Source organism: Hemiscyllium ocellatum, chromosome 9, assembly GCF_020745735.1.
Source record: "Hemiscyllium ocellatum isolate sHemOce1 chromosome 9, sHemOce1.pat.X.cur, whole genome shotgun sequence".
NCBI classification, from domain to species: domain Eukaryota; kingdom Metazoa; phylum Chordata; class Chondrichthyes; order Orectolobiformes; family Hemiscylliidae; genus Hemiscyllium; species Hemiscyllium ocellatum.
Genome location: NC_083409.1, coordinates 81109092 through 81126593, shown reverse-complemented (window position 1 = coordinate 81126593; position 17502 = coordinate 81109092). Strand labels below are relative to the sequence as shown.

The 17502-nt window shown below is 40.1% G+C and overlaps 1 protein-coding gene across 2 annotated transcripts in view; it reads left to right on the top strand.

The window, feature by feature from the left end:
* Nucleotides 1-17502, top strand: part of ccdc24 (coiled-coil domain containing 24) — a 94541-nt gene that overhangs the window by 65374 nt on the left and 11665 nt on the right. For both annotated transcript variants that reach the window (XM_060829870.1, XM_060829869.1), the window contains 2 exons: nt 1873-1927; nt 15662-15731. In XM_060829870.1, the coding sequence (XP_060685853.1) occupies nt 1873-1927; nt 15662-15731 (125 nt within the window). The remainder of the gene's footprint in view (nt 1-1872; nt 1928-15661; nt 15732-17502) is intronic.

Here is a 17502-nt window from a genome sequence, read left to right as displayed (position 1 = left end):
AAAGAATAGTAGATCCCACAGAATGGGACAAAAACAAAGGCCACCAAAGGAATGTATTGGGGCTTTTACTCGAGGACTTATTGCAGTTCTGGCAGTGTCACTACAAACTCTGCTGGAGCAGTTGGCCAGTTAGATTGATCAGATCCAGAGGGCTGTTTCCATTGAAGGGTTGAAGTCTTGTTGTGCTCTAATTAAGCCTGCCTCTAGTACATTAAGTGTGGAGCAGCCTCATTCATAGTCTGTCAGCTGGGTACGAACTCTACGTCATCGTCTTTGAGGGCAAGAGGGGAATAAATGCAAATTATGCAGAGGCATTTTAAGGACATCTATAGTCGATCTTTAAGGCATTCCAAAGTGCTTTACATCTAATGGAATGTTGTGACTATTACCATGTCTGCAGAGATGACTGCTAATTTATATGCAGCAAAATTTCAGAAGAAGGAATGAGATAAATGGCTGTTGAATTATTTTGTTGTGTTACTCGTTAACCGTTTTGAATATTGGTCAGGATAATTGGAGAACTATCATCCTAATCTGAGAACAACTCCCTGGAATCTCTTGTGTGCATCTGAAGGACAGGTGGCACTTCAGTTTAATATCTCATCTGAAAGATGGTACCTTCAACAGTACATCACAACATTGCAGTGTACAGATGTGTGAGCTTGGATTATGGGTGTAGGCCTTTGGATTGGGGTTTAAAACTATGATCTTCAGACACTGTGAATGTAACACTGTTATTGACTACAGGCAGTAACACATTACCATAAAACTCTGATCTGTTGAATTACATCACTGTGTGTCAAAAGTCATTGCTTGTTTAGAATATTATTTTATGTCATCAGAGTGTATCCGAGCAAAAGTATAATAAAAGCAGAGTCTTGTGTATCTGCCAGTGTTAAATGTTCAAAGAAAAAACATCTTTGCTGACCTATACCAGGAATATGCCTTCAGTTATGTTTTCGATCAGATGCATTAAAGAATGTCTTATAGAGGGTATCATTTGCTGATATGCTTGTGTTCAGTTTAATATGCTGAAGTTTTATTTATATTGTTGTGAGGTGGTGTCTCCATTGTTTGATATCTACAGCCATGTTAAGATTAGAAAAAATAATGTTTACATGCACGTTTTAAGCTGCAAACACTGAGATGTTGGACAGTGATAAACTGAAGATAATTCAAATAATTTGAGTATGTTTGCATAGATCTGTAGAGAGATTAGGCACAATATGTCATTGATAATTTTTGAGCTGTTAAATGTTGGAAATAATGAATTTAATTTTCCTGTTTTTTGATTCTATTTTTCGTTACTGTCTAGATACATATGGTGAAAGTGTCTGGGAACCGTTAGGTTTTACAGGGATGTAGTATTCAGTAGAGGGGGTGCAAATCAAGTTTTTTATATAAAAGAAGCTACTTTAATTATGCTGTTGCCATTGAGTGCCAGTCAATGACATCTAATTACTCAAGTTAGCAAGGAACTCTTAACAGCAGTATTTGATCATTGGTCTTTACCTTGTATGGAAATTTGAAATATAATTGGTAGATGGTTAAAAATCTCACACTACCAGGTTTTAGTCAAACAGGTTTAATTGGAAGCACGAGCTTTCGGAGCGCCGCTCCTTAATCAGGCACTCCGAAAGCTAGTGCTTCCAATTAAACCTGTTGAACTATAACCTGGCATTGTGTGATTTTTAACTTTATACACCCCAATCCAACACCGGCATCTCCAAATCATAATTGGTAATGTTATCCAAAATAATTCAAACAGTTTGTACTGCATCTTTTAGTGAGGATCTGAGTAGTTCAGCTTCCATGTTTAGATACTTTGATAAATTCTGTTGGGTTTTAATTATATGTATGTATCTTCTCCAGATCTATTTTACAAGAGGAATGCAACACTTTGGAGAAACATATCCAGTTCCTACAGGTAAATGGCCTTAAAGAGTCTGATATAATTCATTAGTTACATAGTCTATGATACTGATTTATTGAACTCTAAGTTCACCTCAAAGGCCTTGCTTGCCAAAATCCAAAAAAAATTCCCATTTTCTGTGACGTTTGCCTGAAGGAGTAGCATTGCCTATACTAATTGCACAAATTTACAGAAAGTTAACTTTCAGTAAAGTCCTATATTTGGACATTCCTGTATTACTGTAGAACTAGTTACTTGCAAATACAGAAATTTCTGTAAATAAAGCAACACTATCCTAAATTCTATTTTTACAATCACCTAGGAACCCTGCATATTCACTTCACAGATATGACTAGAACATGATATTCTGCATATCAAGCTGGCCAGACAGCATCCAAGGAGCAGGTGTATCGGCTTTTCACAAAGCATCAATTCTCCAGCTCTTAGGATGCTGCCTGACCAGCTGTGCTTTTCCAGCACCACACTCTTTGACTTTGATCTCCAGCATCTGCAGTCCTCATACTCTTCTGCATGTCAAATCAGGAAATATATTACTAACATATTTTCTTCATAATTTAGCTTCAACAATTGTCTAAAATTATGAAACTCAGATGTTTGAACTAGCAAATCAGTAGTTTAAAAATTGATTGTGTCCTTGTATTAGTTCCATCATGAACTTTACAAGATGGTGTTTCTTTAATCTAGAAATTACAATACAATTTTAATGGCTTCTGTTATGAAAAGAAGAACATAAGAACGAGGAGCAGGAGTAGGCCATCTGGCCCTTTGAGCCTGCTCCACCATTCAACCAGATCATGACTGATCTTTTCATGACCTCCGCTCCACTTACCCACCCTCTCACTGTGACCCTTAATTCCTTTACTGTTCAAAAGATTATCTACTATAGCTTTAAAAACATTTACTGAGGAAGCTTCAACTATTTCACTGGGCAGGGAATTCCACAGACTCTCAACCTTCTGGGTGAAGAAGTTCCTTCTCAATTCAATCCTATATGTCCTCCCCTACGTTTGAGGCCAAGCCCTCTTGTCCTAATTTCACCTGCCAGTGGAAACATCCTGTCTACTTTTATCTGTTCCTTTCATAATTTTATTTGTTTCTATGAGATCCTCCCTCATTCTTCTAATTTCCAATGAATAAAGTACTCGTCTACTCAGTCTCTCCTCAAAAGCAAACCCCCTCAACTCCGAAATCAACCTATTGAACCTCCTCTGCATCCCTTCTCGTGCCAGTATATCCTTTCTCAAGTAAAGAGACCATATTCCATGTATGACCTCACCAGCAACCTATACAGCTATAATATAATCTCTCTGCTTTTAAACTCAATCCCTTTAGCAGTGAAGGGCAAAATTCCATTTGCCGCCTTTATTACCTGTTGCACCTGCAGACCAACCTTCATGCACAAGGACACCCAAGTCCCTCTGCACAGCAACATGCTGCAATTTCTTAGCATTCAAGTATCTCAATTGACTTTTTCAAGGCAAGTATAATGAGTAATGATGTAAATATTGATTTTTTTAAACCATTCCAAGTATGGGATATTGGGTATTGGAAAGGAAAAGATGGAAGAAATTCCACAAGTATCACACCTTTATTTGGAATAATTGGATGAATACAACAACAGTGCTTTCATATCCAGCTCAATTTGCTTCACTTTAATCCCATGGGCCAGATTTGTAATCTTTGGCCACAAAATATTCAACACAGAAATTACGACATGGGCTGATGTGTAATTTGAGTCATAGTGTAATTACCCATGGTAATACATTTAATATTTAATGTCAATTTAACATGATCAGTATAATTGTATAAAACTTCTCATTAAGAAATCTCACAGACAATCAAATACTGAAACAATTATTTAAACATTATTACATATAGCAACCAAAATAAGACCCCTCAGTAAAGAAATTAAGCCTCACAACTCAACTTGATTATTACCCGATTAAAGATGAAATTTCGTATGATTCCTCCCAACTGTGTCTAGTCTCTGGACATGTCCTTGTGTAGTGTTGTTCTCCAGAGTTCTATGCTGAGGATTCCCGGACTTGAATTCTAAGTTTGTGGCGTAACATTATTGATATCCCTTTAGATTCTTTCATCCAAATTATTGACTACACCTCCAGAACCATTAAGTCTGTAGCTTGCCACCTTATCAGAAGTAGTTCCATTGTTCCTTGTTACATTTGACATTGACTGTCCTTTTCAAGACACAGATTAAGATTAGCCCCTTAAATGCTTCTGTAGAGTAATCGATTGTCTTTGTGGCATAAGGCACCTATTTATCAAGCAGTTGTTGAAACAGTTTTGTCCCTGTAGCTTTGCCTTCTCCTCCCACATGTGGCTAATTGCTTTCAATTCATGTAAACATTTATCCTTGTTCTTTAATAATTTATTCGAGTTATTGCTGCTGCTTTCAGTATGTGAACAGTTATTAAAGTTCTGAAGTTTACTCTATCACCCATTCATTTATCTGCCTAACCTACTTTCTCTCCTGATCTTTACCTCCACCTATCCACTTACCCTCCCTCACCCCACGCCTGTCATCAGCATAAAAATCATCTTTTCCTAGCTACTTGCAGTTCTGAAGAACGGTCACTGAACTCAAAATGTTGACTTCACTTTTTCTTCACAGGTGCTGCCCATTGTACCCGGTTGATCCAGTAGTTTTTGTTCTGGTTTCTTTTGATTGTCTAGTGTTTTATAGTTGCAAGAGCGCTGAGTTCATAAATACACAGTTCTTTTTCAACTTCACCTGGGGAGATTTCAACTCTTTATTATTTTCGAAAGAGTATATTTCAGAGCAATTACATTCCATAAGCCACAATGAACCAAGTTACCAAAGGAGGTAGCCACTTGAAATCAAGACCCAATTTTTGGGATGAATTCTGTTTAAAAGTTTTCATTGTCAGGACTATCATTTTAGCAGATTGTGTCTGTTTAGCTAGCACTATCCTTTACAAATGTTGAAGGAATATAGGTATTAATTTATGATACCAACACGACAAAAGCAGAAACTACACACAAAGGATGGTCGATATCTGGAATTCTCTTCCACAAATGACAGTGGTGACAGGCTCCGTTAAGTTTAAATCCGAGATAGATAAAGTTTGTTAAACAAAGTTGTTAAGGAATATGAACCAATTTTGGAATAGGCTCCAGGGGCTGAATGGCTTACTCCTGTCCCTATATTTCTAGAAACAGAAAGTCTCAGTAAAATTGCAACATGTTCGAAATCCATCAGTATACATTTGTGGGAAACTCTAATGCTTTTCTGATAAAATCATAGAATATTTACAACCTGTGAAGTAGTCACTGATCAGGAGATAGTGAGGACTGCAGATGCTGGAGAGTCACATAAGTCATTGACCCTGTTCTCCATGCAAGAGAAATTTAGCTAATATCACTTCATTCACTTTTTCCTATAGCTCTGCAATATTTATTTCTATTCAGATAATTAGCCAATTTCCTTTTGAAAGTCTACAATTGAATCTACTTCCACCGCATTTTCACAGAGGCTAGTCAAGAGATTAGCTGCTGATTGTAGTAAAATTTAAAAAAAAATTCTCTCATGTCACCTTTACTTCCTTTGCTATCTTGAAATTTCATGATGCTTCAACTCTGGGAATAGTCGATCTGTTGTGTTCAGAATCCTCATGATTGTGAACATCTCCATCAAACCTTCTCTTTACCTTCACAGTGGAGAACAACTTCACCAATCCCCATCTAAAGTACCTCATTCCTGGAACCATTCCTGTAAATCTCTTTTCTTGTCGTCTCTTATGCCTTCATATCCTTCCCAAAGTGTGTTGAATTAGACATTCTACTCCAGTTGAAGCCAATTCAAGATTCACCATAATTTCCTTGCTTTTTGTACTCTCTGCCTCTACTTATAAAACCCAGGATACCCCCCTTTTGTTTTTAAATCTGCTTTCTCAACCTGCCCTGTGATCTGTGTACATACAGCCTAGATATCGCTGTAGCTACATCCTATTTACAATTATTACATTAGATCAGTTACAGTGTGGAAACGGGCCCTTCGGCCCAACAAGTCCACACCGACCCGGTGATGCGTAACCCACCCAGAGCCGTTCTCCTACATTTACCCATTCACCTAACACTACAGGCAATTTAGCATGGTCAATTCACCTAATTATATCCTTCGTTTCATTCCTTGTCATTTTTCATACCAAAATATATAACTTTACACCCACTGACTTTACATCATGATCGCAGCACTCAACAACATATGCTGTGTGAGTCAAAGTGTGGCGCTGGAAAAGCACAGCAGCACAGCACCTGAGGAACATGAGAGTGGATATTTTGAACATCAGGAATGTGGGGGGGGGGCAATGGGCAAAGGGGCTGAGAGATAAATGGGGGGGGGTTTGGCTGGGGGAAGGTAGCTAGGAATGCGATAGGTAGATGAAGGCAGGGGCTGATGGTGATTGGTCAGAGCGGCGGGTGGAGCGGATAGGTGGGAAGGAAGATGGACAGGTAGGACAGTTCAAGAGGGCAGTGCCGAGATGGAGGGTTGGACCTGGGGGGAGGGGAGATGAGGAAACTGGTGATATTGACATTGATTCCATGTGGTTGAAGGCTCCCAATGCAGAAGATGAGGTGTTCTTCCTCCAGGTGTCAGGTGGCTAGGATTTGGCAGTGGAGGAGGCCCGGTACTTGCATGTCCTTGGCAGAGTGGGAGGGGAAGTTGAAGTGGTAACTCTCAACCCCCCCCATTCCTGATGAAGAGCTTATGCTTGAAACGTGACTCTTCTGCTCTTGTGATCCAACCTGACCTGCTGTGCTTTTCCAGCACCACATTTTTTGACTCTGATCTCCAGCCTTTACGGTCCTCGCTTGTTCCTACTCAATTATATGCTGTGCGTATTATTCTGCCTGCTTATGTCCTCTTGAAGTACAGGAACTATTCTAATCACACATCACAATATTTAGAAGTTTGTCATCTGCAGTTTTCTTAAGTTGTGCCTTGTACATCCAAGTCAAGTACTTCCTTGTACCCGTTATTTTTATACTTCCCAGCTAGATGGCATCATTTAATTGCATTGTAATCAGAAAAGAAGACCAATTATAAACTTTGAACATAAATTTTGCTTTTTTGAACTGGCAACTCCAGCAGCTGCAGCTTGTCAGGAGAGTTTGAGAGTATAAAGCTCAGATATGTTGTTGGCAAGGTTTCCAATGTTCTTCCATCAGTACACAGGAAACCTTTTGCAAATGGAAAACATCTTCTGACACTTTGACAAATGCCAAATCCATCTCATTTTACACAACTAAAAATGCTTTTTCAGTCAACCATGGATTTCAGAATACCACTAATTGAAGTTGTAGACAATATCCCAGTTTATTGAAATGACATGCAGCTTTTTAAGAGTTGCGTTGGTAGATTAAATCCTGAAGCTATGTCTCCAACAACAGCAGCTGTTATGTACCTTATATTAGCTGAGGTAACAATTTACTTTCTTCAGCTTCGATTGGCATGTTGTCATGGGAATAATCTGAGTGACGGTGATATTAATTAATCATGACTGCGGAAATATTCTGGGCATTCTTGAAACCTGCCATAGTCCATTGACAAATTTCATTTTAGTTTTTCAGGAAAACTGATGGAAAATGTTTTATCAGAACAACTTCTCTTTCAGCAAAACATTTGAGCAGTGTTTTATTAATATAACATAACTCCCATATGCCAAAATGGTGTGCAGTTTTTTTGACCAATGCTTGTCACAGAAGAAAGGGGCTAATATCTTGCGCGTTATCACAATTTATTTGAAGACTTCTGTATCAAATTCCATATGAAGAAATTAGTATTGAAAGTATAATGGGATGATACAAAAAAAAATCTTCACGATGTAGAGTTAGGGGCCCTCTGACAAATTAAAATACAGAAATTGGAGATCATGGGTCAGGCTGTGCAAAGTACACTTAGAATAGAGTCGGAACAAAATAGCTATAAAGACTTCAAGAGAATAGTGTGAGAATTGAAGAGTTTAACGAAAAAAAGGTAAAGTGATAGAAGAATAGTGGGAGAAGGATAAATTTGATGTGGTACTGTTACGCAATCAAATTCAACGGATTTGATGAAGCTATCTGTTGTTGAAGAGCTCGAGTTATGTTATTATGCTCTAATTGTCATGCTCCACTCTGTTTCTTTTGTCTGTCATCTTCCTCAGCTGTGTGTGTGGGAAATTGTGTCTCATTAATTTGATTGAGTTTTTGGACGAGGTGACAAAAAGGCAGAGTGGTAGATGCTGTCTATATGGACTTCAGTAAAGCATTTGACAGGGTTCCACATAATACACTGGTTAGTAAGGTTAGGTCACACGGGATCTAGGGGGAGGTAATTAATTGGATACAAAATTGGCTTGAAGGTAAGCGACAGGGTGGCGGTAGAGGGTTGCTTTGCAGTTTGGGGGCCTGTGATGAGCAGTGTGCCACAAGGATAGTGCTGACTGTTTTTCGTCATTTTATATAAATGATTTGGATCTGAATATAGGATGATGGTTAGTAAATTTTCAGATGACACCAAAAAGGTGGTGTAGTGGACAGTGAAGAGGATTATCTCAGGAGTTCAATGGGACCTTGATCAGATGGGTCAAGGAGTGGCAGGTAGAGTTTAATTTTGATAAATGTGAGGTTTTGCATTTTGATAAGGCAAATCAGTACAGGACGTATACACTTAATGGTAAGGCTCTGAGGAGTGTTGCCAACCAATGTTTATAAGGATGTTGCCAGGACTGGATGTTTGAGCTGCCGGGAGAGTCTGAATAGGCTGGGGCTCTTTTCCTTGGAGTGTCGGAGACTGAGAGGTGACTTTAGAGGTTTATAAAATCATGAGGGACACGGATAGGATGAATAGCTAAGGTTTTTTTTCCAAACTTGGGCAAGAGTCTAAAACTGGAGGGCATAGATTTAATGAGAGAGGGGCAAGATTTAAAAAGGACCTGTGGGGTAACCTTTTCACATAGAGGATGGTGCCTGTGTGGAACAAGCTACCAGAGAAAGTGGTGAAGGTGGGTACAGTTACAACTTCTAAAAAGCATCTGAATGGTATATGAATTGAAGGGTTTCGAGGGATATAGATCAAATGCTGGCAAATGGGATCCTGTCAGATTCGGTTGTCTGGTCGGCACAGACTAATTGTACCAAGTGCCTGTTTTTGAGCTATATGACTCTATAACTACGCTGCCCTTTGAGGGCGGCACGGTGGCACAGTGGTTAGCACTGCTGCCTCACAGCGCCTGTAGACCCAGGTTCAATTCCCGACTCAGGCGACTGACTGTGTGGAGTTTGCACGTTCTCCCCGTGTCTGCGTGGGTTTCCTCCGGGTGCTCCGGTTTCCTCCCACAGTCACAAAGATGTGCGGGTCAGGTGAATTGGCCAAGCTAAATTGCCCGTAGTGTTAGGTAAGGGGTAAATGTAAGGGTATGGGTGGGTTGCGCTTCGGCGGGTCGGTGTGGACTTGTTGGGCCGAAGGGCCTGTTTCCACACTGTAAGTCTAATCTAAAAATCTAATCTCCCTTCCCACTGCACTACAATTTCTGAGTCCTGGGAGAACAGGTAATAAACCAGAATAAGAGAAATCATTAAGAGCAGCCTGTGACAGGGATTTTCAAAGCCAGATTGGAGAAAGTGACGAATTGTGATTTTTAGTGAGATTGTGAGATTTGATGACTCAAAATGTTTTAAAGTCTGGAGAGAATTGTTCCAGAATCCATAGTGATCTGTCTTTATCACATTTGTTACTTGATGTGTGCTATACGGTGTTTGATTGCAGTCTATTACCCATGTTAATCTCACATTTATTCTGCGTGTTAGAAATAAGGTGCACATGTGAATTGTATGACTGTTCTAATTTTGTATTGTAAAGCTTATTGTTTTGTTCCAAATTCTGGAATCTTGAGATTTTATTCTCTTAATAAATCCCTGAATCTCTTTCTTTGTCTACTTCAAAGTTGTGATCTTGTCCTCAGCCAGATCACAACATAAGTTTGGTGATCTGGACTGAGATCAAATCAATATTTATGTTAGATCCTTTGCAATCTCAGGATATTGCGAATATCTTTATAGCCAATTAAATGGGATATTTTCATTTTAAAAAATGCAGCAGTTAATTTTCACAAAGTATTTTCATACACAGGAATGAGATAATGTTCTAATTATGTTGATTGAGTGATAAATATTGGCCAGAACACTAGTTTTCTTTAAGCTATTACTTGGAGATCTTTTATGTCCAACAAAGTGAGTCCAAGAAACATGCAACATTTCTCAGTACTGCACTAAAATGACTTGATTTTAGTGGACTTAAGCACATGGAATGAGGCTTGAACTCTCACTTCTCAGAAAAGACCACTACCACCGAGCCATAACTGACACCTTTAAGACATAAAGGACAAGACTGAAGAATATCTAAATTCATAAAGAGTGCATAATGGATCATACAATTCAACTGTGATTGTGAATGCTGAAAGGCACAAAGTCTGGTTATGCATATATTTGGCAAATAGGAAGATGTTTGTGGCTGTAGGAGGTCAGGCATCTTAGCTCCAGCACATCTGCAGGAACTCCACAGGATAGTGTTCCAGGCCCAAGCATCTTCAACTGCTTCATCAAAGACCTTCCTTTCATCATAAAGTCCAAAGTGGAATGTTTAACTATAATTGCACAATAGCACCATTTGTGACTCCTCCGATACTGAAGCAGTTTATGTTCAAATACAACGAAATCTGGATAATATCCAGGATTGGGCTGACAATTTGCAAATATTTGTGCCACACAAATGCCAGGCAATGACTGTCTTTATTAAGAGACTATCCAATCCCTGCCCCTTGACATTCAGTGGTGTTGCTATCACCGAATCTAGCACTGTCAACATTCCTGGGGGTTATCGTTGACCAGAAGCTCAACTAGACTCCCCAATTAAATGTGGAGCCTACAAGAGTAGGTAGGAGGCCAGGAATACTGCAGCCAAAAACTCGTCACCTGACTAGTGCAAAGCCTGCCCATCACGACAAGGCACAAGTCAGGGGTGTGATGGAATATTCCCCGCTTGCCTGGTTGGGTTCAGCTCCAACAACACTGAAGAAGCTTGAAGCCGTCCAGGACAAAGCAGCCGCTTGACTGGCAGCACATCTACAAGCATCCATTCCCTCCACAACCGACACTCTGGAACAGCAGTGTGTATTATCTACAAGATGAATTGCAGAAATTCCCTGAAGATGATGAGGCAACACCTTCCAAACCCAAAACCACTTTCATCTAGGAGGACCAGGGCAGTCGATGTATGGAACACCAACTTCAAGTTCCCCTCCAAGGTAGTCACCGTCATGACTTGGAAATATATCACTATTCCTTCACCTTTTGTGGGTTCAAAATCCTGGAATTTCCACCATAATGACATTTTGGGTCAATGTACAGCATGAGGACTGCACCAATTCAAGAAGGCAGCTCATCCCCACCTTCTCAAGGTCAATTAAGGTTGGCCAATAAGTGCTGGCCAGCCAGCAACATGCACATCCCACGACTGAATATAAAAAAAATCAAAATTCAGACTGAGAAAAGATTTTGAACTTTGGGTGAGTTGTCGCAGAAGATGTTTGCTGCAAAGTAATGGTAAGTTGGAAAGGAGATCAAGGAAAATCCAGTTGTGGAGAAGGACAGCTGAGAGGCAAAAGGAGCAGAGTGGAGCATGACAGCTAGAAGAGGAATGTGATTAATTGGCATTGGTCTGGAGCAATAGTGTTTAGGACTATTATTTGACCATTTCTGCAGATTCACAGATTAGTTGCTCTGTCAACATGGCTTAAACGTGCATAGTTCTACGTTCATTTCCGTGCATTCTTTTGAATTTTGAATCTGGATAATGCCAGAAAAAAGTAGATATCCATTCTTCAAGTTAACTACTTATGAATGTTATGCTTGGTCACTTCCAACTGTGTTATCTTCCACAGCCCACCTTGTATGTTTGCATATGATATGTACTGTTTTGTTCATTTTAATTTAGTAATTAAATTGGGAACTTGCCATTTAATCACAGCCAAAGGTTTACAGTCATACTTTGTTTTTCTAGATGAATAAAAGTTATTATGCACATGTCTGCCATGCCAAATTACCAATATCCTGCCTGATTAACTTCTTAAATGTTCCAAACTGTTCATAGATGATAGCACAGACACCAAGCAGGGGCTGGAGAGTTGATTTGTGAACGCAGTTAAAAATATCAAAATATCGACAGAAGTAAAAGTGGTTTACAAAAGGAATCCTAAAGTTTTACGTTAAACTAGCTAATGCTTCTGGAGTCTAAAACAGAATTTTGGAAAGGAGCATTCTTCGTTTAATAAAAAGAAATTGCATTTCCAGCTGAAATAACTAGCAAAATAAATTGAATCAAATAAGTATTACAAAAATATTATGAAGTGTCGCGCATTATTGTTGAAGATAGTTACTCACTAATAGCTGTACTTTGATTGCCCAGGCTCCATCTGATGGTAAACATTGTTCAGTGCAGGTTTATCGCAGTCGGCCAGGATAACCCGCACCAACCATTTTCTACCATGAGATGGAGCCCATGACTTCAACGGAGAGTAGAAGGTTGCATCAAGGAGTGGGAATCAACTGAAGAACAAATCCAGGGCTAAGTTTAAAAAAGAACATGCAGAAGCACAAACTGGGGTGACAGCTGGGTCACGGAAGAAGTCTGGAGCCAGGGCAGGGTTGGCAAAGCAGCTGAATCACTTGACATTCACAAAAGGCCCTGGGGACTTGATAAGTAAAGATGGAGTAGAGGAACTCGTGCCAAGGGAGGAAGAACTTCTCGACTGAGGCAGGGACTAGAAGCCCCATGGAAGAGATTATGTGTAGACTGCAGGAAGTCTGTGTTAAAAGATGTTAAAATGAAACATCAGTATTAAGTGAATATATCAGCATTATGTCATTACCCAAAACAAAATTTTAGGGACGTCCCTTAAGCGGTTACTCACCTAAGAATTCAGAGTCCGAGGATCATTAAACACTAGTGGAGATATGTTGCTGGTCTTGCGATGCAGGTGTACAGATCTGGAGAGGAGATCGGTTTAGAAATTAATCAAATAATTTCTTCATATTGGATATACGTGTCTTTTGTTTCCCTTCTCAGAGTCAAAGAGTCATAGAGGTGTACAGCTCTGAAATAGATCCTTCGGTCCAACTCGTTCATACCGACTAGATATCCCAACCCAATCTAGTCCCACCTGCCAGCACCTGGCCCATGTCACTCCAAACCCTTCCTATTCATATACCATCCAGATGCCTTTTAAATGTTCTACCAGCCTCCACCACTTCCTCTGGCAACTCGTTCCGTACGCATACCACCCTCTGCGTGAAAAAGTTGCCCCGTAGGTTTCTTTTATATCTTTCCCCTCTCACCCTAAACCTATGCCCTCTAGTTCTGGACTCCCCTACCCCAGGGAAAAGACTTTGTCTGTTTATCCTATCCATGCCCCTCATGATTTTATAAACCTCTATAAGGTCAACCCTCAGTCTCTGTGTTCCAGAGAAAACAGCCCCAGCCTATTCAACCTCTCCCTATAGCTCAAATCCTCCAACCCTGGCAACATTCTTGTAAATCTTCTCTGAACCCTTTCAAGTTTCACAATATCTTTGCGATAGGAAGGAGACCAAAATTGCGCGCAATATTCCAAAAGTGACCTAACCAATGCCCTGGACAGCTGCAAAATGACTTCCCAACTCCTGTACTCAATACTGTGACCAATAAAGGAAAGCATACCACATGCCTTCTTCACTAACCTGTTTACCTGCATCTCCACTTTCAAGGAGCTATGAACCTGCACTCCAAGATCTCTTTGTTTAGCAACACTCGCTAAAACCTTACTATGAAGTGTATAAGTCCTGCTAAGATTTGATTTGCCAAAATGCAGCACCTTACATTTATCTGAATTAAACTCCATCTGCCACTTCTCAGCCCATTGGCCCATCTGGTCAAGATCCTGTTGTAATCTGAGGTAACCCTCTTCGCTGTCCACTACATCTCCAATTTTGGTGTCATCTGCAAACTTACTAACTGTACCTCTTATGTGCGCATCCAAATCATTTATGTAAATGACAAAAAGTAGAGGGCCCTGTACCGATCCTTGTGGCACTCCACTGGTCACAGGCCTCCAGTCTGAAAAATAACCCTCCACCACCACCCTCTGTCTTCTACCTTTGAGCCAGTTCTGTATCCAAATGGCGAGTTCTCCCTCTATTCCATGAGATCTAACCTTGCTCACCACTCTCCCATGGGAAACCTTGTTGAACACTTTAATGGAGTCCATATAGATCACATCTATGGTTGTTGTAGTTTTCACCATGCAACGATAGTATGATGACAAAATCTTGCAATGGATTATCTAGTTTGGTTTTCCATCTGACTGACTCCTTCAATGATGAATTGTAAAAGGAGATGTCTCTTTGATTGGTTCTTAGCCAAGTCATTGATGCAGTGTGTGCCATGGTTTGGAATTCATGGCTGCATCACGTTCTTTCCCATCTTTCACCAATGGAGTGGGGACTGCTGCCCACATGTGGGAAGATTCATTAGGGTTCAGTCCTGGGATCTCAGCTGCTGGGCCTGAGTTGAGAAATTGATTACTGCCTATCAGGATAGTGGGCTGATGCTAACTGGATGAATATTCTGGATGAATATTAGATGCTGCAGCTACAGAATGGACTGTATGATTTTAAGCACTTGTTTGGAGGATTTTTCAAATCTTTGTAAGTGGGCAAGTCAGTATTGCTCATGACCTTTTCTGTCGCATGAAGTATGGTGTCATCATGGGGAATGGTATCTGGAAGTTGGAATGGATTTAAGCGTTCCTGACAATATTCTCATGGTGGAATTTAGTTGCAAATCCACAATATGTGTGTCATAGCTGCGATCATGAGTCAGATTGCTAGTCTGCAGCAAAGTGGAGTGTTCTGGCTCACATTCTAGCAGTAACTTGATCAGTTTCACTGCTTTTTTAAAAAAGTTTTGGTAGTTGTTGATGAGATGTGGCTGTTGGGTGAGTGTTTGTCCAGGTTGATACCGATGTACTTTGGAAAAAAACGCTATTTTTCCCCTGCTACTGTCCAGCATAGTTTACTAATATATTTTACATAAGACCATGCAGAAATTTTATAAATGTAAGTAGCAGTGGGGGGTAAAGCAAAAATAAAGGAATTATTTTCTTTTTGTCAGAATTTGCATAGTATATGACATCAGATCTTGAACTGTAAGATAATTTGTCAGAAGTTCAGACCATTACAGTTACCAACTGCTAAAGATTTTGGGCTTTCGGAATAGTTGGCTGGAAAATCCTTAGTGATTGATTTTAAAATCCCTAACAATTCTCTCTCACTCCTGCCCCAAAACATGTGCAACATTATGCTTGTTTTTCACAAGAATTACAGATCAACAATCTTTTAGAATCATGTTTATCCTCAGAAAAAGAAACATGGAGGAAATAAATTGTTGTGCACTGCCTCATTGCCTGCTCCTATTCTAGTTATTCACTTTCCTTTCTTGAGTCTATCCTCCCCTGGATTCTGGTGCTCCACTGTAGTACTTAGTTTCAAGCACAACTGACCACTGGCTTCACCAAGCTAGAACTGCTCCTTAGCTTTTTGCAGAGCGTGAATTGGAGAACCAGTGCCTTTGTTAAGGAATGATAATATATGACTGTCTTCCTTTTGTAGGAATGCATAGAAGAAGAACATAATTGCAGCTTGAATTCAATGATGCAAAGTACAATTCCATCAATTGCAGGTATATTTTTATTATGTGTGTTTTGAGTTCTATTTCATGCTTACTAATGTAATTAAGGTGGGGTCAGCTGGAGTAAACTTCGAAAGGAGTTTAGTTTTAAAAAAAAAGACTGTTAATGTACATTGACAGGCATTTTAAAAAAAAAATGTTCATGACTCAGCAACATCCTAGTGAGGAAGGAGTGTTCTAGGAAGAGGATAAACCAACTATGATTAATAAAGGATGTTATGGACAGATTAGATTAGATTAGACTTACAGTGTGGAAACAGGCCCTTCGGCCCAACAAGTCCACACCGACCCGCCGAAGCGCAACCCACCCATACCCCTACATTTACCCCTTACCTAACACTACGGGCAATTTAGCTTGGCCAATTCACCTATTGACAGTATCAATAAAATCACATAACGTGTCAAAGATCAGTGGTTATTTTAGAGGAAGGGGTAAGTTTTGATTGTCAGCAAAAGATGGCCAAAATAACATGAGCAAGAAAAAAAAACTGAGGATAGACTGGCTAGTAAAATAAAAATGAACAGAATAAGCTGCTTGAAATGTCTAAAAAGGGAGAGAGGCATCAGTGAACATTTGGCCCTTCGCAAATGAGCCTGAGGAACTAGTAATGGCAATCCAGGAAATGGTGGAGGAGATAAACAAATATTTTGTGTTAGTCTCCAGCGTAAATGATAGAATGGCATTCCAAACTTACTAAATAATGAAGAGGTTAGCAGTGTTTGTTTGGGGTGAAGAGGGGAGGCGCAAGAAGTACCTTTTATCATTAAAATATTACTGGGGTTAAAGACTGATGAGACCCATGGACCTAATGGGTTGCAGCCTATGATAAAGGCCGTATCTACAGTAATTGTCAATGCGCTGGTTGTAATCATCCAAGAATCCTTGTCTGCTGGAAAGGTCCATGTGGATCAGAGGATTGCCAATGTAATATCCTCATTCAAAAGGGAGGGAGACAAAAGGGGTAACTATTAGCCGCTTAGCTTGACATCTGTTTTCGGGAAAATGTTACGGTGGCACAGTGGTTAGCACTGCTGCCTCATAGCGCCTGAGACCCGGGTTCAATTCCCGACTCAGGCGACAGACTGTGTGGAGTTTGTACGTTCTCCCCGTGTCTGCGTGGGTTTCCTCCGGGTGCTCCGGTTTCCTCCCACAGTCCAAAAGATGTGTGGGTCAGGTGAATCGGCCATGCTAAATTGCCCATAGTGTTAGGTAAGGGGTAATTGTAGGGGTATGGGTGGGAAGCGCTTCGGTGGGTCAGTGTGGACTTGTTGGGCCAAAGGGCCTGTTTCCACACTGTAAGTAATCTAATCTAATCTAATAGCAAAGCATTTAGCAACCTGTAATGTGCTCAGGCGAGTAGTTTTTTCAGGAAGTAGCAGGTAGGATTGATTTCTAAAAAGCATTACATAAGGTACCGCACATCAGGATAGTTGATAAGACAACAGCACATGGTTTTGGGAGTGGTTTATTAGCATGGATAGAGTGTTGGCTAACTAATGGAAGACCTTTGGGATTAAAGGGGTGTTTTGAGGATGGCCACCTGTAACCAGTGGAATGACATGAGCATCAGTGCTGGAGTTAGTTATTTACGACATATGTTAGTGACATGGATCCACAAACAGAAATTGCTGGGAAAGGTCAGCAGGCCTTACAACGTCTCTGAGGAGAAATCAGAGTTAATGTTTTGGGTCCAGTGATCCTTCCTCAGAACAAATTTATGGATAACACAAACATAGATGAGAAGGCAAGTAGTGAGAATGA